Source organism: Protopterus annectens, chromosome 12.part0 (genome assembly GCF_019279795.1).
Source record: "Protopterus annectens isolate FY-2018-M chromosome 12.part0, PAN1.0, whole genome shotgun sequence".
Taxonomy (NCBI): Eukaryota; Metazoa; Chordata; order Ceratodontiformes; family Protopteridae; genus Protopterus; species Protopterus annectens.
In genome coordinates, this window is record NC_056746.1 from 287,265,913 (window position 1) to 287,291,586 (window position 25,674).

At 41.1% G+C, this 25,674-nt stretch overlaps 1 protein-coding gene across 1 annotated transcript in view; it reads left to right on the forward strand.

Moving 5' to 3' along the window:
• Positions 1–3,433, forward strand: part of LOC122816513 (methyltransferase-like 26) — a 165,181-nt gene extending 161,748 nt beyond the window's left edge. Inside the window, exons 4-5 of the mRNA XM_044089347.1 lie at positions 1,925–2,003; positions 2,712–3,433. Of these exons, the coding sequence (XP_043945282.1) occupies positions 1,925–2,003; positions 2,712–2,783 (151 nt within the window). The 3' untranslated portion in view covers positions 2,784–3,433. The remainder of the gene's footprint in view (positions 1–1,924; positions 2,004–2,711) is intronic.
• The last annotated feature ends 22,241 nt before the right edge of the window (positions 3,434–25,674 follow it).

The following is a 25,674-nucleotide window of genomic DNA, read 5'->3' on the forward strand; positions in this document are numbered from 1 at the left end:
GACTATTTCTCGTATTTATAAAGATAAAAAGCTTAGCCCTGCCTAGACCAGTCAGAGCTCATTTCACTGGATCTGTGTCAGTGTCCTCAGTGGAAGCAGACAGCACAGATCAGTCGTTATGGTAAGTAATAACTTTCATTTAAACACCACTAAGAGCTGTTAAGATTTGGTCTTGCACTAAGGAAGCACTTAACAAATTTATCTTTTTTCCAAATTTCGGAGCAAAAGCATGGACCTCCATGTACTGCAGAACCTTTAAGTATCATTCATTCAAAGTAATATTTAAGATGATGAAATTTCCTTCGTGGCAACTCATTAATTATGTCAAAGTAAGTTCCAGTTTATAGAAGTGCAAGAGAGAAAAAAATTTCATCCATATTTATGTTGCTTACGTTGATTATTGTCTGTACTAGCTGGAAGATATCTGCAGAATTTTACAGTGTTCTGTGCAGCTGAGTGACTAAAGTGATGTCCTGCAATGGTGAAGTAATTTGAAGAAAAGGAGTAATAGTATGACAGTAGTTGCAGCTTATTTAGACCTTACCCTTCCTCAGCAACATCCATAGGAAGCGGTACTGTAGATGTATGCACCATAGGAGGCGATAGTGTAGAAGCATGCACCATAGAAGGCGATACTGTAGAAGCATGCACCATAGGAGGCGGTACTGTAGAAGTATGCGCCATAGGAGGCGATACTGTAGAAGTATGAACTGTAGGAGGTGGTACTGTAGAAATACGGTAGAAGTATGCACCGTAGGAGGCGGCACTGTAGAAGTATGCATTGCTGTTGCATTTTTGATGGGTACTGCTACAGGAGGATGAGTGTATTGGTATCTGGCTGTACTACTTTCAGCAGGAGCTATTGTAGTCTGTGGTATACTGGAGCTGACAGCTCACTTTCAGCTTCTCATAGAAGGTGGCTGTTGTAGAAATAATGAGGTGCTTCATATTAAAGATATCTGCAGAGAAGATGGTAGTGATTACTATAGATTTGATGATTAACTATGGTCCTTCTAATTAGCACCTGAATTTTTGACAATGTATACATTTCTAGTTGATATTGAAAGTTCTTGCCTTTGGAATGTACTGATGCTTTTGTAGGGTGACAGGCTTATCTTCAGCACACTGATATCTGACTTCATGCATGCATGATTGTTAGTGTGAGAATGCTGGATTTTTCCTCAAAATATCACCTTTGCAATGCTCTGGGGATTTTTCCTTTAACTGAGGTGATGCAACCTTAGAGCTGGTATTTATAATTAGAAGATGTGCACCCCTGCAAAATGGCCTTTTTCTGTTTTTTTCACGGTGAATTGTTTGCATTCCAGCAGTTTTGCCCAGTTGTGGTCGTAACTTTAATAATCAATCACAACAGAACTGAAGTCTTATCATAAAGCCACTTAAGTGCACTTCTGAAAGCCTGTTACAGACACTAATCTTGTATTTCTAAAAGTGTAACAGATACTGAAGTGAATATCCTTTGTTTTCACATTGGTCAGTTAAGTATTTGTTATTGCCATCAACTGTCGTGGTCACATATTGTATTGGTATATTTTTTCAGTGGTTATTTTTACTGTAGATATTATAACTGTTTTTTAAACATTTAAATCACTTTAACAGTAACATAGGCATATATACATTAATAACAAAGAAAACAAACCATAGTGACATTTTTCATTTAGATACTGAAACTGTTGACTATTTACTCAATGCTATTTACTATAATCTTAATGTTCTAGGCTGTACATGTCTGTGTGTCATTTTTACTAAAGCTTTTCTGCTTGGGTTCCCTGTTAATAGGACAAAAGCAATTAAAAAAATAAAAATAAAATGTAATGGAGTGTGCCACATCAAAGATATCAAAAATACATATGCCATTTGGAATTCTGCTTGTAGTTTCCCATTGTTTGTGTTTTTCTTGGAGGGATCCTTCCTGGGGCCTGAGAGATGTGGCTGTTCTGCAGATGCTAGCTGAGCAAAGTGGAATTGCCCTGGAGAGAATGGTAGGTACAGTAGAGCTTTAACATATTGCTTTAAATGTATATTAAGGATGTCTGGGGAAGAGAGACTGAAGAAGAAGACTGGTAGTGGATGAAGTGTCCCTGATTGCTGCAGCTAGCTCTTTATGCAGGTCATCTTTCTCCTTCTACTCCTCTATGCTTCTTCACTTGTCTCAAGCTGTTTGAGTCTGTCTCCTGACTTGAATTGCATCTTTTTATCTGAAATTTTCTCTGCAAAAAATCTGTTTTAAGATTTGAATTTTCACCTTATAACCCGTCCTTATTGTCCTTCATTGATGCCCCCTAAACCTCAATGAGTCCATATTGTACCCTGCTCCCTTTTTTTTCTGAAAAGTGGACTAGCCAAATTCATCCAGTTAGACTTAATATTGCAGACCTTCTTTCTGCTGACCAGGTTAATGGCCGTTTACTGCACTACTCTACACTACACTGATTTCACATTGTTTAAAGATTAATTAAGATGCCAGCAATCTCTAGATCCAAGCAGTCACAAAATACTTTTCTTACTTTCCAGATTTGTTTGATATATGCATCAGCTGGCATTGATCAGAGGTAGAAGCTTATCATACGCTAACAAATTATTTTTTGATGTATGTTTGCAGTAAGTTTGAAGTGTACTTTTAACTGAGAGAAATGCTTTATTTAGAGGTAAATAGTTCATTAACTGTGTTTTGCTGTTTGCTTTTTCAGGTTGATATGCCTGCCAACAATAAATGTTTGATCTTCAGGAAGAGATGGCTAGATGAAGGAGTTGCAGTTTGATTCCAGACATGTTTGTCAGGCTTTGAAGAAGCCACATCTCTGCCACCCTCCGTGATTGTACCCGTTCACGGTGCCTTTTCCTTGTAATGAATGTCTGGCTCCAGTGAGTGTAGTGGAGGCTTCACAGCATGCTGTGGTGGGAGGGGATATCCAGAACAGAATGGTTCATGAGGATCATCCAACTTTCTGGCATTGTCACTTAAAAAGGCACCATTTCCACTAGCTACATGTGGCCCCAGTGAAATCAGCTTGACTTTTCCTCCTCCTTTTCATGTGTACCTTGTCACATTCTGTACTCCTAACCTCCTTTTCAGTTGTACCTTGTCACATTCTGCACCCCCACTGTCAGTGGGCTGTGGTCACACTCGGCATTTACTGGATTAATGACTGTTGAGAGGTGCATTGACTGCAGTTCTTGGGCAGGGGAAGATATCCTTTACTGTCAGTGGGCTGTGGTCATGCTCTGCATTTACTGGATTAATGACTGTTGAGAGGTGCATTGACTGCAGTTCTTGGGCAGGGGAGGATGTATTTTAAAAGCTGTTGTGGCTGCTAAACAGTGCCGAAGTTTTGCTTTCAGTTATGTTTTGTTCACTGCCCTTTGGATTAATCTGACATTCGTTAATAACAACGTTGGTTATTTTGTAACAGATCTGAGTAATGTTTTTCCTCATATGTCAGGTAACCAAGTTACACTAACAGGTGAAGCAGCGAGTACACTTACTGACCCTCCCAACAGCGATGGTCACTGTACTAATGATGTGATTGCAGATGTGAGTGCTTGAAGACTTAAGTGGTCAAATATGGTGTATCCCGACTGTGTACAAAGCCTACATACATAACAAAAAAGATACTCCCAGTCCCATATCCCTTAATATAGGGATGTGTGCACAGGTACATATGAAGAGAAAATGTTAATTGAAGGCTTTTGCTGATGTTCATGTGGGTAGTCACTCCAAAAGAGTGACAGTGGTATAACATTGGAGATAACACTAGAAAAGCCTAACAAGTTTGTGATTATCACGATTTTCTCCCCCATTTTCACTGAAAGCTTGCTCACTGTCCACCACTCTTTCTGTGAAGTGTTTCCTAATGCATGTCCTGAATTAACTTCAGTCGAAACTCTTGTCTCTCTCTTTTCTTGCTTTTGAATCCCCCTTCCAGTTTTTCTTTGATAATATAATGAATGTAATGAATGTTTCTTTTCTGTGCTGCATTACCCCTGAGGTATTAATTGCTATCAGCGATCCTCTCCATCATTTTTAAACGGTATATTAAGGCTCCATGTTTTTAATGTTGGCTGCACAGTGTTATTACTTAGCCTCTTTAGTTGGCTTTTACACTTGGTGTCCTTGAAGATGTGATTTTTCTGCAGGCATTTTGTAGGTGAGGCCTTTGCAGACATCTTCAGAGTGATAGCATCTGTTTTTTGTTCTCTGGATAGTAAATTTACATTGTTTTCAAAATTTGCTGCTGTTAAATGTTGAGGACAGCAGTAGTTTGTGAAAGACAAATCTTGAGTATGGCAGAAGTAGTTTTTTTTTAGTGGAACAAGTACTGTTACTTTAAGTTATTGCTAGACAGACTGCTTGTCTAACACATGCATCCAAAGAAGCAGGTGTCCCTTGTATATGCACATCAGATTATTCCACCCCCCCCCCCGAAAAAAGTAGATAAGTAGGTATTTGTAAGGTTAATACATTTTTTTTAACATTTTAACTTCTCATACATGCCCAGACAGGGACATCTTTTGGGGGCAGTCTCTTCAGCATCAGAACCTTCCTATTTTGTACATGTATTATTCATACTCCTTTTTACACAGAAAGAGGCCGATGCATTTAGTCTTATGAGGTCCACAGAAAAATGTGATATTTCATTTCTCATGCCTTTCTTGGCAAGAGATATTTTGCTTCACTGTAATACAGTATTTGGAGCATCATCAGATATTTATCTTTTTTTTTACTAATTCTTGGGGTAGAAATTTAGCTCCTTAATGGACCAACTTAAGTGCGACTTTCAGTCTCCAGTTATTACTATTTAAACCCTGTGTTACATAGAAAGGCTGAATTTACCATTCCTGTTTGGGAAGCATATGCCATTACATAGTTCACACTATTGTAATTTATTTGGTAACCATTTGAAATGTTGCGTCCTGCTAGACCGAGTCCCAAAATGCAGAGACTGAATGGCCGGAAAATTGGACTTGCATATACTAAGTTCGAGATGCCTTTTCTTGGAATATTCCCTTTTCTATGAGGTATGGAGATCTTGGAGTTTGTGTATATAAGTTTGGGGGGGGGTGTCCAGGGGTGGCATCCCCCCCTGCAAAAAGAAGTTTAAAGAAGAAGAGTTATTTTTGAGATTTGGTCTTCCTGGGGTTTTCAGTCTGTTTTTTGGATTTCATTCTGCATTTCAGGTACCGACATTTCAGTAGGGAGCCATTTATTTCCATTAATCTGTCATACCACCTCTGGTAAATGTACTCTGAGATTTAAGTATTGAACTTGATGGTACTACTTACTATTTTCCATCTAAGGCAGTAGTAATTTATTACTGCTTGCAGTGCACTAATCTGGCAGTTCAGTGGAGTATGGCATTCAGTTATATCGTATTGCCTGAGTTACTTTAATTGATCTTCTTAAGGAGGGCATCTTGGTGAGGTGCAGTCGTTTTGAGTTTAGGAAGGGGTAGATTTTTGCCTACATATTCCCACTTCTATCCACATGCTTTCACTGCGTGCATAAAGTGAGAAGTCCTTCTTTCACACTGTCAGGTGCAGCAGATTTTTTTTTCTTATGGTTATTTGAGATGTAAAATGAGCATGACTTGAATTGTGTTTGTGTATTTAGATCATTATTGTGGCTTAAACAAAATGTTTTGCACGAATGCAGCTCAGCCTTTTTGCAGATGTGGAGTCTTCCTTCTGATTGAGTCTTTTGTTAATTTTATTTATTTATTGTACAGGATTGTGAATTACACCACTAGTGTCCATTTTCTATCATTCCAGTTACATTAACAGCAAAATTCAACAAGCACCACATACAGTGTTATGTTTAGCTTTGTATCAGTGTCAGGTGTTCAGTATATATAATGTATACAGCTTAGTGCCATTGGAGAGTAACAGAGTTAAGACACCATCCTGAGATCCTGACTTGACCCATGTAGTTAGGAAAATAATGTTCCCTGTATTTAAAAGGTTTGAGTGATGGTGTTTGGGACACTTACAGGTATCTTCTGCTGACAGCAGTTTTTCTTTCTTTTTTTTTTGTTTCTTGGTTAACAGGTGTAGTGAGGATAGTATTTTCTATCCATTTGGAGGTCTATTCTTACAAGATGGAGTGGAGAGGAAAATCCATATTGTTGATATTGGATAGGCTACATGTTACTGTTCTAGAAAGGTTTTAAGTCTTAGGCATCTGTACAGCGACTTACACTGGTCTATGTATAACATAGAAGTCTGGTTGACGGCTTAGTTGGGAATCAGCCAGCAGTTGCTTGGTTGGTATACCAATGCTGGGATCTTGATGCAGCTGGTATAATTATGTGGATTTTGGTCTGAGTTATCAATAGTCTGTTTAAAATGTTTGCTAATGTGGCAGAGATGACTGGAAATGCATATTCTAGGGTGGGATTTAGAATCACCTTTCCTAGGGCTTCTGTAGCTTATTTATCAGATGAAAGACTGTGCAGTTTTGTTTTTATTAATTTATAACTGTTGTTCAGCTTCATCCAAGATAAGTTTGTTTGTTGATTGCATTGTTTGTTTTTATTAAGCTATTTTTGTTGATATTTGAACTTGTTACTTAAGAAACATTTTGGTATGTGCACAGTTTAAATGTTTACTTAATAGCTTCTTAAAGCTGCAGATGTGCAAGTCATACAAGTATATTGACTTGGGCTAGGAGACTTTATGCATTTATTCAGTTGATTTGAGCTGATTTATATTAATTAAATAGTACTGGAGTATGGCGTATTATTCAAACATCTCAGTTTTTTGCATTTTTAATGTCTGTGGGTGGATAAAACTGAAAATCAGTCATTCTTTGTTTTTGTTTTCTGGATATCCATTATGTGAACAGAACTCAATGTGAACTGATTGGGTCTGCTTCTGAAGAAACCGTGCAAGTCTGTGTGGTATGTGATCAGTAAGGTGTGAACTGAACTCTTGTGAAAGATGTGTGAAACTGTTTCTTTGGCGAGAGATGCTGGACACCCGTTGTCAATGAGTAAAGAATTAGTATGTAATTTTTAGGTAAATGAAATTATAATTGTCTCTTTCCATTTGGCTGGCATTTATATAGTAGATCAATAATCGAAGGTGAAAAACCTAGCTATGTTGAAAAATTATATCTGTCTATGTGTCTATATAAACTGCAAGGAAAAACTCAGCCAAGCTAGAGTTTTCACTGTGCTATACCTTAAACCTCTTGTAATGGAGGTCCATGTGATATATGTAGATGACCCTTTAAGGACATTGTGTTTCAACTACATAGCTTCTGAGTGTCCCAAACTTTTTTATTTTTTAAGTCTTTATGGTTACATTCAGGCCATTAAGCCAAACCCCACTAGCTATGGACATGCATGTTTCAGCCATTTTATTTTTTGCTGTGCTGACAAGGTCAATGAAAAGGTTGAAACATGCATGTCTATAGCTAGTGGTGTTTGGCGTTATTGGCCTAAATGCAACCATTAAGACTTAAAAAGTGAAAAAAAGTCATGGACATTCAGAAGCCATGTAGTTGAAACACTTGATGTCCTTAAGGGGTAATTTGCATATATCCCATGAGCCTCCATTACAGGAGGATAAAGGTATCACATATTGAAAACTCCAGTTCGGCTGAGTTCTTCTTGTAGTTTTTACTGAACGGTTTGTCTGTGTGTCCTTTTTACCCTTTAGTTTTGTGTTTAATTTATAGATAGATGGACATATAGATGTGTGCATACATACGGAAAATTGGGGGCAGGAAGGGTAGACAAGAAGAGAGAGAAAGCATTATGAAGTGTTTAAGATGTGGAGCGGCTTTTGGGTGTCAGAGGATATATGCGGTCAGCAGAAGAAAGGAGAGCTTCATGAACAAATGTGGAAACTAGAGATGATACTGGAGTGGCTAGTCAGACAAGAAAGGCTGGAGTGAGATTGAAGAGGAGGAGGCAACAGGAGGCTTATCAGACAAGATGGGGTGGGAAAAGATGTGAAGGTAAAGAATAGGTGGACATGGGTAGAGTTTTCTGAGGAGTACAGGCAAGTTGGATTGCACAGTTAACAGAGAAAGTGGACGATGCAGCAGTATAAGGAAAGATGAAAGATGCAGCAGAAGGGCAATGAGTAGGAAGAGAAGGGGGGAGGCAGTAGAGAAGGCTTGTAGGAAGAACAAAATCTGGGATGGCAGATGGAGGGAGGTAACCAACACAGACAGTGAAAAAGGTTGTAATGACATGAAACAAGAATTGAAGCAGATCAAAGAGTGATTTGGTGAGTGAAGACTTGTATCACAAAGGAGATTGACCATCATATTCGTAAACCTAATCCACAGTCTCCTAGATGGAATGTATAATACTTGAGTGGCATTCCCGGATTATGCACTGGACTTTTGCTCCATTATCAGTTTAAGTGCACTAAGTTCTCATAAAAACACTGTGAATTCCTTACAGGCTTTCATATCAGACAGCTAAAAGTCTATGAAAAAATAGCCATGTTTAGAATGTGCTGAGTCTGTGGTTATGTGTGGTTTGACTGTCAGTTATGTTTAGAATGTGTTGAGTCTGTGGTTTGACTGTCAGCTATGTTTAGAATGTGTTGAGTCTGTGGTTATGTGTGGTTAGACTGTCAGTTATGTTTAGAATGTGTTGGGTCTGTGGTTGTGTGTGGTTTGACTGTCAGCTATGTTTAGAATGTGTTGAGTCTGTGGTTTGACTGTCAGCTATGTTTAGAATGTGTTGAGTCTGTGGTTATGTGTGGTTAGACTGTCAGTTATGTTTAGAATGTGTTGGGTCTGTGGTTGTGTGTGGTTTGACTGTCAGCTATGTTTAGAATGTGTTGAGTCTGTGGTTATGTGTGGTTTGACTGTCAGCTATGTTTAGAATGTGTTGTCTGTGGTTATGTGTGGTTTGACCTTCAGCTATGTTTAGACTGTGTTGAGTATGTGGTTATGTGTGGTTTGACTGTCAGTTATGTTTAGAATGTGTTGAGTCTGTGGTTGTGTGTGGTTTGACCGTCAGTTATGTTTAGAATGTGTTGAGTCTGTGGTTGTGTGTGGTTTGACTGTCAGCTATGTTTAGAATGCGTTGAGTCTGTGGTTATGTGTGGTTTGACTGTCAGCTATGTTTAGAATGTGTTGAGTCTGTGAGTTTGTGTGGTTTGACTGTCAGCTATGTTTAGAATGTGTTGAGTCTGTGGTTTGACTGTCAGCTATGTTTAGAATGTGTTGAGTCTGTGATTGTGTGTGGTTTGACTGTCAGCTATGTTTAGAATGTGTTGAGTCTGTGGTTGTATGTGGTTTGACTGTCAGCTATGTTTAGAATGTGTTGAGTCTGTGGTTGTGTATGGTTTGACTGTCAGCTATGTTTAGAATGTGTTGAGTCTGTGGTTGTGTATGGTTTGACTGTCAGCTATGTTTAGAATGTGTTGTCTGTGGTTTGACTGTCAGCTATGTTTAGAATGTGTTGTCTGTGGTTATGTGTGGTTTGACTGTCAGCTATGTTTAGAATGTGTTGAGTCTGTGGTTTGACTGTCAGCTATGTTTAGAATGTGTTGAGTCTGTGATTGGGTGTGGTTTGACTGTCAGCTATGTTTAGAATGTGTTGAGTCTGTGGTTGTATGTGGTTTGACTGTCCGCTATGTTTAGAATGTGTTGAGTCTGTGGTTGTGTATGGTTTGACTGTCAGCTATGTTTAGAATGTGTTGAGTCTGGTTGTGTGTGGTTTGACTGTCAGCTATGTTTAGAATGTGTCGAGTCTGTGGATGTCCTTCAAGGATGCATCTGCAGTCCTAACAAATGGGTTGTCCTGCCTCAGGCAGCCCTTCGGTCGGCCGGATTCCAAAGTCTGGGTCTGGCCTCGGCTGATGTCGCACTTCACCCGACGTCATAGCTGCTGTTAACCGGGTATAAAGGCATCAGCCGACGCCATTTTCCTCAGTCTTTCTTGCCGCGTGGCACCCGAAGCAGAAGCTGTTCGCAAGTGCCGGTCGGTCAGAACCAGAGATTGCTACTACCGAAGACTTCTAAAAAGCTAAGTACCCCGTTGGGGACTCTTTCTTGCCTCAGCCGATGTCAGAAAAAGTGAATAACTGTTTAACTTGTGGGAAACAAATACCTCATAAAGATTTCCACTCTTACTGCCTACCTTGTTTAGGCCCAGACCACGACGTAGCAGCTTGTCTAGCCTGTGCTTCCTTCAACCGACGGACACTTAGACGTCGGTCGGAGTTTGCAGAGGAGTTTTTCGGCTCCGCTTTTGCTTACAACATGCCGTCGGAGACTCCAACTTCACAATTAGCTAAAAAGCGTAAGGAAAAGGACCGACACTCGCGGTCCGCGGTTTCGGCCGAAACCGCGGTTAAGCCAACCGTGAGTGTCTCGGTTTCGGCAGAAACCGAGTCCTCGGTTCTTCCTTCGGCCGAAAGCATGCCTCCTACAACCGAGGCCTCATCCAGCATGGCTGAATTGGCTACTGAAATTCAACCTGCTCTTACAGGTTCTCAGGATTTATCAGATACTATCCCTTTAGATATATCTACTCCTGCACGTGGAGCTGCTAGGCCCCCTGCATCCATGTCAATTAAGGCTTTTACCAGGGCTAAAGCAGCTAAATCAACAAAGACCGTGCCTGCTAAAACCCCCTCTCACAGGCCTAGCTCTAGTACTCAAATGCTTAGTCTAGCAGAGGATCTCATTTCTTTGATCAGGGATCCCAGCCTCACCCTGACAGGGCCTCTCACCCCTCCAGAGAAGAGGCCTAGAGCAGAGCCCCTGAGCCAGTTTCTACAGATTACTCCTCTGATGATTCAGAAAATACAAACCCTCCAGAAGGCCCTTATTCTCCATATGAGGACTCTGATGCAGAAGACTCCATTCCTTCTGCCTCTCCTCCTGAGGAATTTTCTTTGGGGAAACCTTGCATGCTATGAGAGAACAATTTCAATGGCAGGGCCAGGATTTTTCAGACTCTAGGAAAAGGCTTAGGACCTTTTTACATTTGCCACAGCATAGGCCTTTAGCCATTCCTCCAGTACTTACAGTTGTGGATGATGCATTTAATGATGCTTGTACTGCTCCTGACTCTCTTCCTCCGGCCCCTGCTAAGCCCGACAGATACTACAGGGTTCGGACACACATTATCACTTGTATAAGGCTCCTATTGCAGATCCTGAAACTATTTCACAGGGCCCCAAAGCTGTAGCAGCTGCCTCTGCCAAAAAAACCCTCCCCTCTGAAAGAGAATCTAGGGCCTTAGAGAGATGGGGTAAAAAAGTTTATACTTCTGCTACTCTTTCGGCTAGGGCCTTAAACTGTCAATTCCACATGATTCAGTATCAGGAATTTATGTTAGATCAGCTAACTAAAAAACTGTCCTCGCCTGAACCTTTAGACCGAAATGGTACATAACATCCAGCAGGTCAGTAATCATTCCTTAAAATGCGGCTATGATGCACTGGAGGCTTCCTTTAGATCAGCTATGACTGGTACAGTGATCAGAAGGCATGCATGGTTAAAATAGCAATCCTTATCAGACCATGTAAAGTCAAAGCTCCTAGATGCTCCCATGGAAAAACACAGTTTGTTTGGCTCCCCTGCACAGCAGGTGTTGAAGAAGGTGGAAGAGAAAGCAAAATCTGTCCAGACAGTCAAGGATTTCTTACAGGTCCAGCCTCCGAGGTTTAGTAGGAACTGGCCTTCCAAGAATTGGTCCTTTCCAGACACCAACAGAGCACAGAGAGGCAGGAATAGGCGCCCAAGAGGCAGAGGTCAATCCAGAGGTGCCTACAGGGGACGTCAGTGGCAGCCTAACAACCAGAGAAGTACTGCCACAGATCCAGCCACTACCACTTCCACAGGACAATCACAGTGACTTGGCACTGAAACCGCCTACCAGGGAACAATTAGAAGCACCCTTAGGTGGAAAGCTAGCCTTATTTTCAGTAAACTGGCATTACATTACAGGAGACAAATGGATTTTACAGACAATAGACAAAGGTTACAGGTTTCACTTCCATACTCTACCAAGGAAGAGAGGAATGCCAAACCTACCTCCAAATCAAAAGACAAACGCTCTAGAGCAAATAGACCACTTACTAAGGATGAGAGCTATAGAAAAGGTACCGTCTACGGAACAAGGGCAAGGATTTTACTCCAGACTTTTCCTGGTGCCAAGAAAGGAAAACCAATGGAGACCTATTCTCAACCTGTCCGCTCTGAACACATATCTCATTGTTCCAAAATTCAAGATGCTGACCCTACAGCAGCTTCTTCCCATGCTGGGCAAGGAGTCTTGGCTGGTAACTCTAGATCTCAAGGAGGCATACCTGCATGTCCCCATACGACCAAATTGCAGAAGATACCTCAGATTTCTTGCAGGATCAGAGCATTATCAATTCTCAGCATTGCCTTTTGGCTTATCTACTGCGCCCAGAGTATTCACGAAATGCCTGGCATCAGTAATTGCTCATTGCAGGCTTCAGGGAATTCAAATTTACCCATACCTGGACGACTGCCTGTTACAAGCGGACAACAAAAACAAATTAACAAAAGATTTGAGAAAGGTCATTCACCTATTGCAAGCCCTGGGATACACAGTCAACATAAAAAAGTCAAGGCTGATGCCATCCCAAAGGATAACATTCTTGGGTGCAGAACTGGACACATCAAGCCAAATGGCATTCCTCACAGCAGAAAAGCAGAAGCACCTACCACTCTATTTCATGGCATTAACAACGCAGAACCAGCTTACAGCAAGGAAAGTCCTGCAAGCCCTGGATTATATGGCATTCTGCATAATATTGATTCCACATGCCAGGCTACATATGAGGAAGTTGCAATGGTACCTAAGGAATTTATGGTCTCAGCACAAGCACAGCCTAGAAACCCAAATTCCAATAATTCCATGCCTGAAGCAAGAATTCCAATGGTGGGCTCAGGCCTGTCAATTGAACAAAGGGCTGCCCTTCCACAGCCCTCACCCAAGCCAGACTTTCACCACGGACGCCTCAGACCTCGGTTGGGGGGCACACATGGTGGACAAGTGTATACAAGGCTTATGGACTCAAGACCAGCTGAACCTACACATAAATCAAAAAGAGATGCTGGCAGTAAAGCTGGCAATTCAGACATTCAGACCGTTTCTTCAACAGGGTCATTTGCTGATAAGGACGGATAACACCACAGTTATGTGGTATATCAACAAACAGGGAGGCACACATTCATATCCTCTATGCCGGATGGCAATGGACCTCTGGAATGTGGCCCTGAACCTCAACATTCAGCTCCAGGCAATATTTGTGCCAGGAAAGGAAAATATACTAGCAGACGTCTTAAGCAGAACTACCACGGATGCCCACGAATGGATGCTGCATCCATACATCTTCAAATCCATTACAAAGAAATGGGGACTACCAGAAATAGACCTATTTGCATCCCCACACAACCACCAATTGAAAAAATTCTGCACAAGGACATACCACCCACTAGCTTGGAAGGTGGACTCCCTATCTTTCAGTTGGGAAAACCTGACAGCATATGCATTCCCACCTCTTCCTTTGATGCACAAAGTGCTACTGAAGATCAAAGAAGATCACCCAAGGATCATCCTGATAGCTCCAGACTGGCCGAGGCAGCATTGGTACCCACTACTGAGGAGTATGTCTCGGGAACACGCATGGCCTCTACCCCTAGTTCCTTTACTGCTAACACAGAACAACTTCAAAATCCTGCATCCAAACTTGAAAACACTGCAGCTAGCTGCTTGGAACATTGCATAAGACAAAATAACCCAGATTTATCTCAAAGGGTTAAAGACATTATTTTGGAGGCTTGCAGACCCTCAACAAGAAAAACTTATTCAGCAAAATGGAAAAGATATCTCATTTGGAGTGCAGCAAAAGGAGAAAATGTATCACTGGCAAACATAGCTAACATCCTGGAATACTTAGCAGAGCTTTTCCACAATGGCCTGTCCTATTCCTCCATTAAGATTCATGCGTCAGCAATTTCAGCAGAATACAACATGGATCCTCCAGTCTTTTCTCATCCTCTACTCAGGCAGTTCCTGAGAGGAATTAAGAATGTAAAGCCACCAAGGAAGCCACCATTGCCTACATGGGACTTGAACTTTGTGTTAGAAAAGTTGACACTTCCTCCTTTTGAACCAGCAGCAACAGCAGAATTACAGTACTTATCTTGGAAAACTGCTTTCCTGCTTGCAATCACTTCAGCAAGAAGGGTTTCTGAATTACAGGCATTAATGGCAGTACAGCCCTTCCTTATCTTCCATCAGGATAGAGTGTCCATGAGAACTAATCCTACTTTTATGCCAATGGTGGTCTCCAGGGTATCATTAAACCAAGCAATCCACCTACCTACATTCTTCCCCAACCCACAGAACAGGGAGGAAAGACTACTACATACCTTGGATGTGCATAGACAATTGTGCTACTACCTGGACAGAACCAAGAACAATAGAAAAACTGACCAGCTTCTAGTAGCATATGCAACAGGAATGGAAGGAAAAGCAATTTCAAAACAGACAATCTCAAAATGGATAGGAAATTGCATTAGATTTTGTTACTCTTATCATGGAAAGACAACTCCAGAAAACATCAGACCTCACTCCACAAGGGCTACAGCCACTACTACAGCTTTTTTACGAGGAGTGGCTACCAAAGACATTTTAGAGGCTGCTACTTGGAGCTCCGTGCATACATTTGCCAAGCATTACAATCTACCTTTATACTCCAGATCCCGAGCAGGTTTTGCCACTGCTGTTTTGCAAGGGATCTTAACTACACCATAATCTTCTTAGTACCTCCTCCCCCAGTTTGGCTATGGTATTCTACCCATTTGTTAGGACTGCAGATGCATCCTTGAAGGACATAGTACAGTTTTGTACCTACCATAAATGTAGATGTCCGAGAGGTATGCATCTGCAGTCAGGATTACCCACCCTCCTTCCCTCTGTGGTACTCCTAGGGTATTTGCCCATCTTGTAGCTAGCTGGGGGAATCTATTATGGTGTATTTGTTTGTATATATGTATATACATGTTTATTTCTATTTGTTCTCTATTGTTTGGAAACATTTGCATTTATCCAAATTTAGCCTTCCTAGAGGGCACCTGGCATCTGGGGCAAGAAACACTGAGGAAAATGGCGTCGGCTGATGCCTTTATACCCGGTTAACAGCAGCTATGACGTCGGGTGAAGTGCGACATCAGCCGAGGCCAGACCCAGACTTTGGAATCCGGCCGACCGAAGGGCTGCCTGAGGCAGGACAACCCATTTGTTAGGACTGCAGATGCATACCTCTCGGACATCTACATTTATGGTAGGTACAAAACTGTACTTTATGTGTGGTTTGACTGTCAGCTTACAGGGTGACATGTGGGGTTGCCTGCCTTTGCTCCTGCTCATCATTTTCCTTATCCCAAGTACAGCTTTCCATATACTGCTCTCACTGACTGTTACCAGCAAACATTCCTTTGAAGAAGCAATATGGAGTTTAAATGTGATTGATCATAAAAACAGGGCAGATAAATCAGACAACTACATAACTAGGCCAGCTACTGCGGGTTCATTGTTGACGTTAAAAACTCATAAACTGTAACTTGTGACATCTTTTTTTTTTTAATCTTTTTCTTCCTCTGCATACCAACTAATGGCTCTCTTGCAGTTAACAGAACCCATGTTTTTGCCAGTGGGGTGATGTCTGGTCGTGGGTTACTACCATCCAGGATTTTGTTGTATATGGCCCAAACCACTCCCCTTGGTGTTTTGTTTGGGTTTGCAGAAACAAGGGTATGCATTGCCCTCCACAGAGGACTTGCATTTTCCCACACGTTTCATGGTGTCTACTGTGTACATGGCTTGGCAGGGACCAAACACTTCACCTACATATTGCAAGACCCCATTCATCTGACAGTCATCCCGCCTGCAGTAATTGTGATCACCACCCTTTCCCCCAGAATGAGTGAGCTGATGTCAGCTGCTAACTGCCACCCCACCCCCACCCTAACTGCCTCATTCACTTGTTATCTTATCTGCATCAAGGCTGACCAGTGGGCATGGAAGACTTATTTGTATGTCAGAGCGCTTGCCAGTTGCAGAGTCCTGGAGTATGCAGTCATTGGCAAAAGTAACTCATAAAAATTTTTTTTCATTGCCCATGACTGTGAAGAACGATTTAACTTGTAAGTTGGTAGAGGATGTTGTGCACAGAATACTGTCACTAGTGTGCTCAGTCACATTACTGTGTGGGTGGTGAGCCAAGTGTGGTTGAAGCACTATCTGTATGCCATGCTTTATTACGGGAGATGCTGTTGCAAGTTGTGCATAATTTTGTGCTCCTGATGGCTTTCTGTACGGGTAATGATATAGTTGTTTAGCTAAGTTAGTCTGGGAACACGTCATTAATTACTTGTTCCTTGGATGTCAGGCTGCTTTTTTTTTTACATTTTTTATACGCAGTTAGGCAGCCTTAATTTTCAGCCACAGTTTAACACTGTAGTTTGCCATTTACTTATTTATGAATTGTTGACTGTATCAGAGAACCACATTTACATACGTGAACTTCTCCAGGTATGCAGTTCTAAATGTTCCTGCCTACCTGTACACGATCTAGTTCATGAATCTTGCAGGACTGAGTTGCTTTAGCCTTGTACCTTGCACCAGGCCTGCACAGTTGGGGACCTTATTTTTAAATTGGGTGCTAATAGTCTACATAATTGAGAATTTTTAGTAAAACCAGTCTGGGGACTTAGAGGCAGTAAGAAATAGGAGGAGGTGACCAAAGTGATCACCAAATGGGAGGGATGGACACATGGTTCATGTATTCACTAGTGATTTCCTAGGGCAGTCAGCCGAAGTGACAGCAAGCATGTCCAAGGAGGTGGCAGTGAGATTCTGGGTGACGGAATTGGTGGTAGTATTCTCTGTAGTGTTACTAACACACTGAGGAAAGAGGGGATTAGTATAATGACAGGCTGTAGAGGTGGACAAGGAAGAGAGACTTGGGACTGGTACTTGGGTGGAGGAAACCTGACAGAAGGGCCAATTCTGTGGAGGACAGTGGCTGCATCATAGCCCAGAATTAACAGTCGTTAGTGCTGAGTTGGAAAGGTGCAACTTAGTGATATTGTTTTTAGACTAACATGGAAAGAGTGTGACAAACATTAGGGAAGTAGATATTTAAGCAGGCGGCAGAGGGTAAAAACAAAGATCATGAACTTAACATAGGAACAAAAGTAAGTGACTTGGAGGTGTGTTATATTGTATTACTTTGCAGTGCAGTAGTATGGGAGGGAAGATGGGGAGCTGCAGGCTTTGATATAGGAGGGGAAGGTGGATATTACTGGTTGGGCTGAAGCGTGGGCCGGAGATGAGGGGTCAGGACACAGAAGTGATAAAGTATAGGTCATGAGTGACAAAGAAGGGAGAAATGGAGGTGGAGTAGCACCCGGACTACCAGAAGAACTGAACCATTCAAGTCATTGGAGGGTTCTTTGTCAATTGGCAGCAGGGGAAGGAAAAAAAAAAAAACAAAAGCAAAAAAAAAAAAAGTAGAGAGGCAACGGAAATAGGCAGATGGACAGGATCTAAATATGTGTCAAGTGCCCTGAAGGTTAAGGTATAAGAAAGGGGAGGATTGCTGGTTGGTACACAGATACAGGATATCATCCTCCAGAAACTGAAAGCAAGGGGATGAGAAACTGAGGAAAACGATATAGGAGTAGGTTAGGAGGAAGAGAAAATGCACACTGGAGATCTGAATCTGTCAGGACCAGACTGGGTTATTCCAAGCCATAGAGGAGAGAGGAAGAGGGAGTTAACTGAGGTCTTGTACAGTGATGGGTGGGATTCAGCCACTTGGTTCAGAACTGTGCAAGAAAAAGATAAAAATTCTGCATGTAGTCCTAACCCAGGGCCAGCCTTAGGTCAACTGATGCCCCAGGCGAAAGGACTTCAGAGTGGCCCCAATCCACAGCCTTCCCCAATATACACACTACCCAGTGCCACTGCATCCTGGCCTTACCTACAATAGTCAGATTACTTTTTTCTTTCTTTTTCTCACAGCTTGTCTTACTCTTAATTTTTTTCCTGCATGTATTCATTCATTAAACAAATTTTAAGTTGTCAAGACTGCAGTGTGATACCTTGGTAGGAAACAAGTGCATTAAGCTGGGGTAAAGGGGTTTCAAGAATCAACTAGAGGTTCTAGATGCTCTCTGAGGTGCATTTTACACTTTTTTATGCAAGCTTTACATCCAGTGATGGCCTGAACAAAACACGATTAAGGGAAGAAATCCACTCTTACTTTTCAACTTTTTCTCTGAATCCTTGTAACAAACCCTAACTAACCAAGACTACACTGTAACTAGGGTTGCCACCTTTTTAAATGCCCAAAGTGGGACATTTTTGGTACAAATGTCAGATTTTGCAGGCCGAAAGATACCCACAGCCAGTAGAAAGGTCAGAACTTCACTCTTGTGCCTAAGTAAAAGGTTATTCTTGTAGCATTTTAGTTGCTTATTGTGTTTCATAACATTTAGGTGTTTCAGACATAGAATAACTGTTTTATGCAACTGTTGCATAAAATATAGGAAATAATTTTGTCCTAAAATCTCAGGACATTTGCCATTTTTACAATTTTTTGCAGGACACAACTGCCCAAAGAGGGACCGTCTCTCGCAAAGTGGGACAGGTGGTAACCCTACCTGTAACAACTAGGGTAGAAATAACTGCATTTAGTGTGGGAGTCTGGGGGATGCCAAGCCCCTAGAAGCCATGGGAGTTCTAGATGCCGTGAGATGAATTTTACAGTTTAAGCAACTGTTTCATTCATTGATGGCCTTAACAAAAATTGTGATTAAGGGAAGAAATTCACAATCTTGTTTTTCAGCTTTGCTTTTCCCTGGATTTTTTGATCATACTCTAACTGACCAAGACTACACTGCAATAACCCTGAATCCTTTCAGCTCACCCGAATTAACCAAGACTACACTGCAATAACCCTGAATCCTTTCAGCTCACCCGAACTGACCAAGGCTACACTGCAATAACCCTGAATCCTTTCAGCTCACCCGAACTGACCAAGGCTACACTGTAATAACCCTGAATCCTTTCAGATCACCCAAACTGACCAAGACTACACTGCAATAACCCTGAATCCTTTCAGCTCACCCAAACTGACCAAGACTACACTGCAATAACCTTGAATCCTTTCAGCTCACCCAAACTGACCAAGACTACACTGCAATTACCCTGAATCCTTTCAGCTCACTCGAACTGACCAAGGCTACACTGTAATAACTAAATTAACTGGGAGCCTTAGGAACTGCTAGGTACTAGAAACCACAGGGTTGTAAATGCACTGAGGTGAATTTTTTACCCAACCTTTTAATTCACTAATGGCCCAAATAAAAATTAAACATAAGGAAATAAATTCAGAATTTTTTTTTTATTTCAAGGAAGAACTGTGTTGTATCCAAGGCTTAATGCTCAAAGTCAACCATATAACAGTGTAAAATAAACATAGAAGACAAATGCTTGTGATGATACATAAATCATATCTGGAAACAGTACCCGCCTCCCTACGCCAGCTTAAAAAATTCAGTCACTTTCTTTATACCCTTACCTGGTGTTAAATTAGGAGGAAATCTAAGGGAAAAAATGACTACAGTGATGTACAACATGCTTTCTCACCTCTACACACAAAAGACAGTCACAGTTGGACAAAACTGAAAAAACAAATTGAACATACTTGGTGTCAGACATATATAAACAGAATGCTTCGTTACCTGCCCAAAAGATTGCCACCTGTATATGTAACTGATTTTTAATTGTGAGGAAATTGAAAAAAGGGAAATTAATTATAGTAATGTTTCTAACTTACATTTAGATGGTACAGTGCTCCTGTACAAACTTAGTGACCCCTCTCTGCAGCCTTCTGACGTTTGTGAGGAAAGTTAAAGAAATAATGACAAAACCATCCCCAGCCCAAGACAAGATAGTGACTTCTGTGCTTGGGAGGAATGACAGTCCCCGGCGCCCAACAGAAGCTACAGTGACCATCTATGTATGCCTCTGAGCAGCTCTAATTTTAGACTAGATAGGATGCAGGGCAGAGGTCACTACTAACCCATGTCAAAATCCACTTAAGCAGCCTTAGTTTGTGGGGGCTACCAACTTCCCTAGAATCTCTGAAGGTTTGTGATGTATTTTATCTCTTTGAGTAATGACTGTAAAATGAGTAAGAGATAAGATGATCAGTTACTTTTAACCAGTGGACCCCCAACAAGCAGTTATAACCACATCTATATACAATTCAGATGTCAGACTGAGATAAAAGAGAATAACCATCTTGCAGTTTGGATGCATTTCACCTTTGTTTCAAACAAACAGTTGCCACACATTAAAATCTTCCAAGTTGCTTCACATAAGTCACATAAATTTAAGAAATAAGGAGACAGAGGGATATTGACTACAGATCCTTAAGGAGAATAACAGCAGCCATACAGAATGTAACATTCATAAGTAGCAGAAAGTATTCTAAGAATAAGCCAGCACGAGAATGGACAAAGGAGATTTTGGTGATAGCAATGAATACAATGGGGGTGGAATCTGCTGGAGAAAACTGGAAAAGGAACCAGGGTATTGGGAGCAAATAATCAGAGAGGGACAGGTAATAGAGTGGGATGAGGTCAAGCAGACATTTGGACTGCAGGCTAGAAACTGCTTTCCCTATCAGGGATTGATGTCAGAGTGTGGGAAAAGAGAAAGGGATAAGGGGGATCATAAGCACTAGTAGAGTTTTTAGTTGAATTGAGAACAGAACCTGCTGTTAAAAAGGGATAATTAGTAGGGCATATAAGCTATTGCACAGTAACTGTAGGAATCCATCAGAGAAGGTTAGAAAAGATTGGGAAGAGAGATCGGATAAACAATTCACAAAGAAACAACGGGAGGACAGATGTATGGCTCCCACATATGCAACAAGGTCTGGAATAGTTAGGATTTTTGCTTGGAAATGTTTGCATAGGTTTTTATATTCCAAGCAGACTCCAAAACAATTTTCCTCAGATAGATGGCAAATGTTGGAGATATGATGGGTAAGAAAGAGGTACTTGGAAACATATATTTTGGGAGTGCAATGAGTTGACAGACTTTAAAGATTCCCTACAGAGTACTCTGTCAGAAATATTGGGCAAGCAAATGGGTGTAACTAAGGAAATTATTATTTTTTTTTAGCTGGGATACAAGATCTGAATTACCTAGACATAGTCAGGCCTTATTAAGTTTAATTCTGGTGGCTGCCAAAAAAAAGCAATTACTAGAAAATGGAAATCAAGAGTCTAAACCAACTGTATTAGAAGTAGTGAATATTGTAACAGAAATAAAAGAACCGGAAGTGGGATCTTTAGAAAAGGGCAGGAGCAAATTATATAGAAAAAAATGGAAAATGTGGGAACAGTACATGTAGAATAATATTTTGGAGGAGGAATGCAGTTTAAAGGAAGGAAGAATTGATCAATTTATGTATTATTGGATTGGTGATAGTTATATAAAATAGTATATGTGATGTATAATGTTTGTAACTGTGACTGTTAACATGACTTCTTTTCTTTTATATAAATATATGTTTGCCTATGTCTCTAAGTGATAATCCAGTAAAGGTGTTAAAAATAAGAGAATGTGAAATGACATGCATTTTCTGAAGCAAAAGAAGACTGTAACTGTAATTATTGCCGTTATTTATTAAGTGTAATCCAGTACCTTTTTTCCCCAAATTGTATGTTTTACTAAAGAGTAGGGAGAGAGAGAATGTTGAGACAAAATAGGAGACTGTTGAAAGGTATTCCCAACCCCCACCCAGTAATTATAGCCATGAGCTCTAATGGCCGTGTAACAACTTTCTCTACACTGAACTACACACTAGCCCTTCTCAAGAAGAAGAAACCAACAGACTGTAGACAACAGGATTAACAAAACCAAAAAAGAAATGGAATAGAACTAAGACGCTCTCCTCCAAAAAAAGGAAGCCAATCTGGTGGTTCCCAGTCATCAATGAACTCTACAACAGAAGGAAGAAACTGTTGCAGAAAAAAATGAAGTCACAAGACTGGAAAACCTCCCTTATCAGTCTCAACAAAAAGCTAAAAAAAGTTATCAAATCCTCTAATGCCAGCTATGAAGGCAGAATTGCAGCCGACACCAAAAACAACCACAAACCCTTCTATAGCTATATCAAAAACCTCAAAGGCAATACCCAGATTTGCTCTGAGTTATTGCACAATGGCACCTCTTATACTGAGCCAACAAACATAGCCAACATACTGGCCGATGGATTCATTGCCAACTTTATCCCTCTCCTCCCCCCAAGGGCCCTATCACAATACCAGAAAAAAGCCTGGTACTCCCCATTTCTGCAGCACAGGTAAAAGCTGCATTGTTCAAAGCCAAGAATACAGCGTCCATGGGACCTGATAATATTCCTGGCTGTGTCCTACATGAGCTACAAAACGAACTGTCACCACATCTGTGCCCCCTGTTCAATCACAGCCTTACCTCAGGCTATGTCCCCAATGAGTGGCGCACTGCTAGTCATCCTGCATCATAGAGGGGGAGCAACTACAGACCCTGGGAACTATTGCCACATTAGCCAGACAAGTCTGATATGCAAAGCTATGGAGCGCATCATCATGAACCTGCTTAACAAAGATATAGGCAATCTCCAAACTATGGACCCCACAGAGTTTGGCTTTGTCAAGGGAGGATCCTGCCTGTTGAACCTGGTTGACTTCTTTGAGGCAGTCACCAAGGTTGTGGATGAGGGTAAGGCAGTGCATACAGCCTACCTCGACCTGGCCAAGGCCTTTGATACCATTCTCCACTCAGGTATCATTGGACTAGGAATCAATCCTTACATCACTAGGTGGGTTGCAGATTGGCTCACAGACAGGACCCACAGAGTGGAAATTGAGGATTCCAAGTCAGACTGTCGACCAGTCACGAGTGGAGTCCCATAGGGCTCGGTCCTGGGCCCTCTCCTGTTTGAAATCTACTTCTCAGAAGTCCAGGCCAACACAGGACGACTTTGGCTGACCAAGTTCTCTGATGACTGCAAGCTAGGCGTCATGATCAACTCCCCAGGTGATGCTGACATCCTACAAAAGGACCTCTCTGAGACCAGTGACTGGTGCCAGAACCATGGCCTGCAGCTTAACGACAAAAAATGCGTTATCATCCCCTATGGAAAAAACTCAGTTTCTACGAATTACCATGTTGATGGGAGCCCACTGAACACTGAAGGGGCCATAAGAGATCTGGGCACCCAGGTCAACAGCCACCTCACCTTTGACCGCCACATTGCCACTGTGGTCAGAAAGTCCTTCTACGTGGAACATCGTATAACCAAAGGTTTCTCATCCAGGAAGAAAGAGGTCATCATCCCTCTCTACTCATCCTTCATTAGACCAGTCATCAAATATAATGCCCCATTTGGCATGTACCTGACCAGACACTTACAACAGCTGGAGATGACACAAAAGTACCTCACAAAAAAGATCCTAGGCCTTAAACACATGTCCTACATGGACAGACTCAAGAAACTTCAGCTGTTTTCAGTCTGTCGTCTACTTAGAGGTGATCTCTGCTTGACTTACAAAGCCATGTCTGACCTTGCCCTACTTGAAATGCTGCACCTAAAGAAATCCCAATCCCTCCATGCCACACGCTCCAGAGATCAGAACCTTATTACCACAATTAACAGAACATGCTGGAGGGACAGGTTCGTCTCCCAAAGACTGCCCATACTCTGGAATAAGCTACCCATTCATGTCAAGCAGAGCACCTTGCTGGCCCTCTTCAAGAGAAATCTTGAGTGGATGGGTAACAGAAAGTTCACTCTAGGGATCATTCCAGTTGCCCTATTGGATAGGGGCACTGTGAACTAACATAGAGTGGCACGGTGCCTTGGCAGTTTTATTGGGCTAGGCTTGTAAAGACTCCAGGGCCATTACCCTAGTACACATCTATGAACCTATGGTGTTACATCTACCATAGGATCTAAAAGTCGGCTGCAGTGTGAAACAGCACCAAGAAGAATTTATGGGATACTGAGATGGTTTAAGAAGTTGGACATTGTTGTGCAACCACTGAATTGCAGCGTGACCATCTGTATCTGTAAGTGATGTAGTAGATGTGCCACATCCACAAATAGTATGCAACAGTTAACAGTACAATAAACAAGAAGATAGTGTTAACCTTCATGAAAGTATGCCGTCAGGAGCCTTGCCTGCAGTCAGTCCTGCCCCAAAGTTCAGAGACATGAGAAAAACAGTACTGATGGAGTAAAGACTTACGGACAGCATGACAAGAAAAACAAATGATATAAAAATACTACAAGAATTCATTCAATCAGTATGAGGCAACATTGCTGCTTAACTGAAATTGGCAGTGTATATTTTATACTTCGTGCTTTGCCATTCATGTTAGCTGGGACTAGGCATGGTCCAGTAACAGACAGCACAGTGAGAAAAGCTCCATAAAATAAAAACAAATATGCATTCAATTTGAGGCACACAAGTGCTTAATCAAAGACAAGAAAAACAACCTTAAACCTATCAAATAGATACTTCTGTTGCAGAGTATGTCTATAAATTAAGGTAGTTAAAATACTTTCAGTGACATTTTTGATGTTACTTGTGTATCATTTCAAAGAGATTATGATATTAATTACATATTTGTATTTCAGTAGTTGAGAAATGTTAGACTAATTGAAAAAATTACAATACAGAAGTATAAATAAATCCAAATCACAAAAGTAGATAAATAATTCTTAGCTGCCAATACTCGGGTCTCAGTTGCCAAAAGCATTCCAGAAAAAGTAAGGACGATAAGTGAAATTTGATTTATCCAGCTGTTTAGAAGTAGGGTCTATATTATATATTCGAAGTTTCAAAACTTCGAATCCCATGTGTTTGACAACATATGATCGAAGTTTAAAACTTTGAATATATAATAAAACATAAAAAAAAAAACTTACTTTAACGTTCCGAGCAGGAGGGGCAAGCCCTCCCATACTTAAATATACTAACTCCGAGATCGCACTTCAGTGCAGGAAAGGGAAATTCTCCCATTCTGCACCATACGGCGCCATTACATTTAACCTTCGAACTTTTCAAAGTTCGATCATATGGTGTTGACCATATGACATTCAAACTTTGAAAAGTTTGTTCATGTAATAGGAACCCTTAGAAGTATAATTAACAAATGAAGAAATGAGCTACAAACAAGCACCATCGTAACACTAGCCCGGGATTCAATTAAGCCTACACTAAGTGTGCACTTTTCTGAGTGAACAGACAACACAGACACAACTCACAGCTTCTTCCTGCTAATTTTAGTTTTCCTATGGATATTCTTGCAGCTTTAAATATTGTCAGGGATTCCTAAAGGTTCCCACAAAGTGTATGTACACAGTGTAATCTTTCTGAGTGACTAGAAAGCACAAAACATGTGATAAGAATGTTCCAGAATACATATCGTGTACACTTAGTGTATAATCCGTGTAGGCTTTATTGAATGTAGCCCTACATTTGATTACAATGAGCATCTCTTCATATTTTTATTTTTTTTACCATGAAAACATATTAGCTAGTGCAAATAAAAAAACTAACTTTCCTCA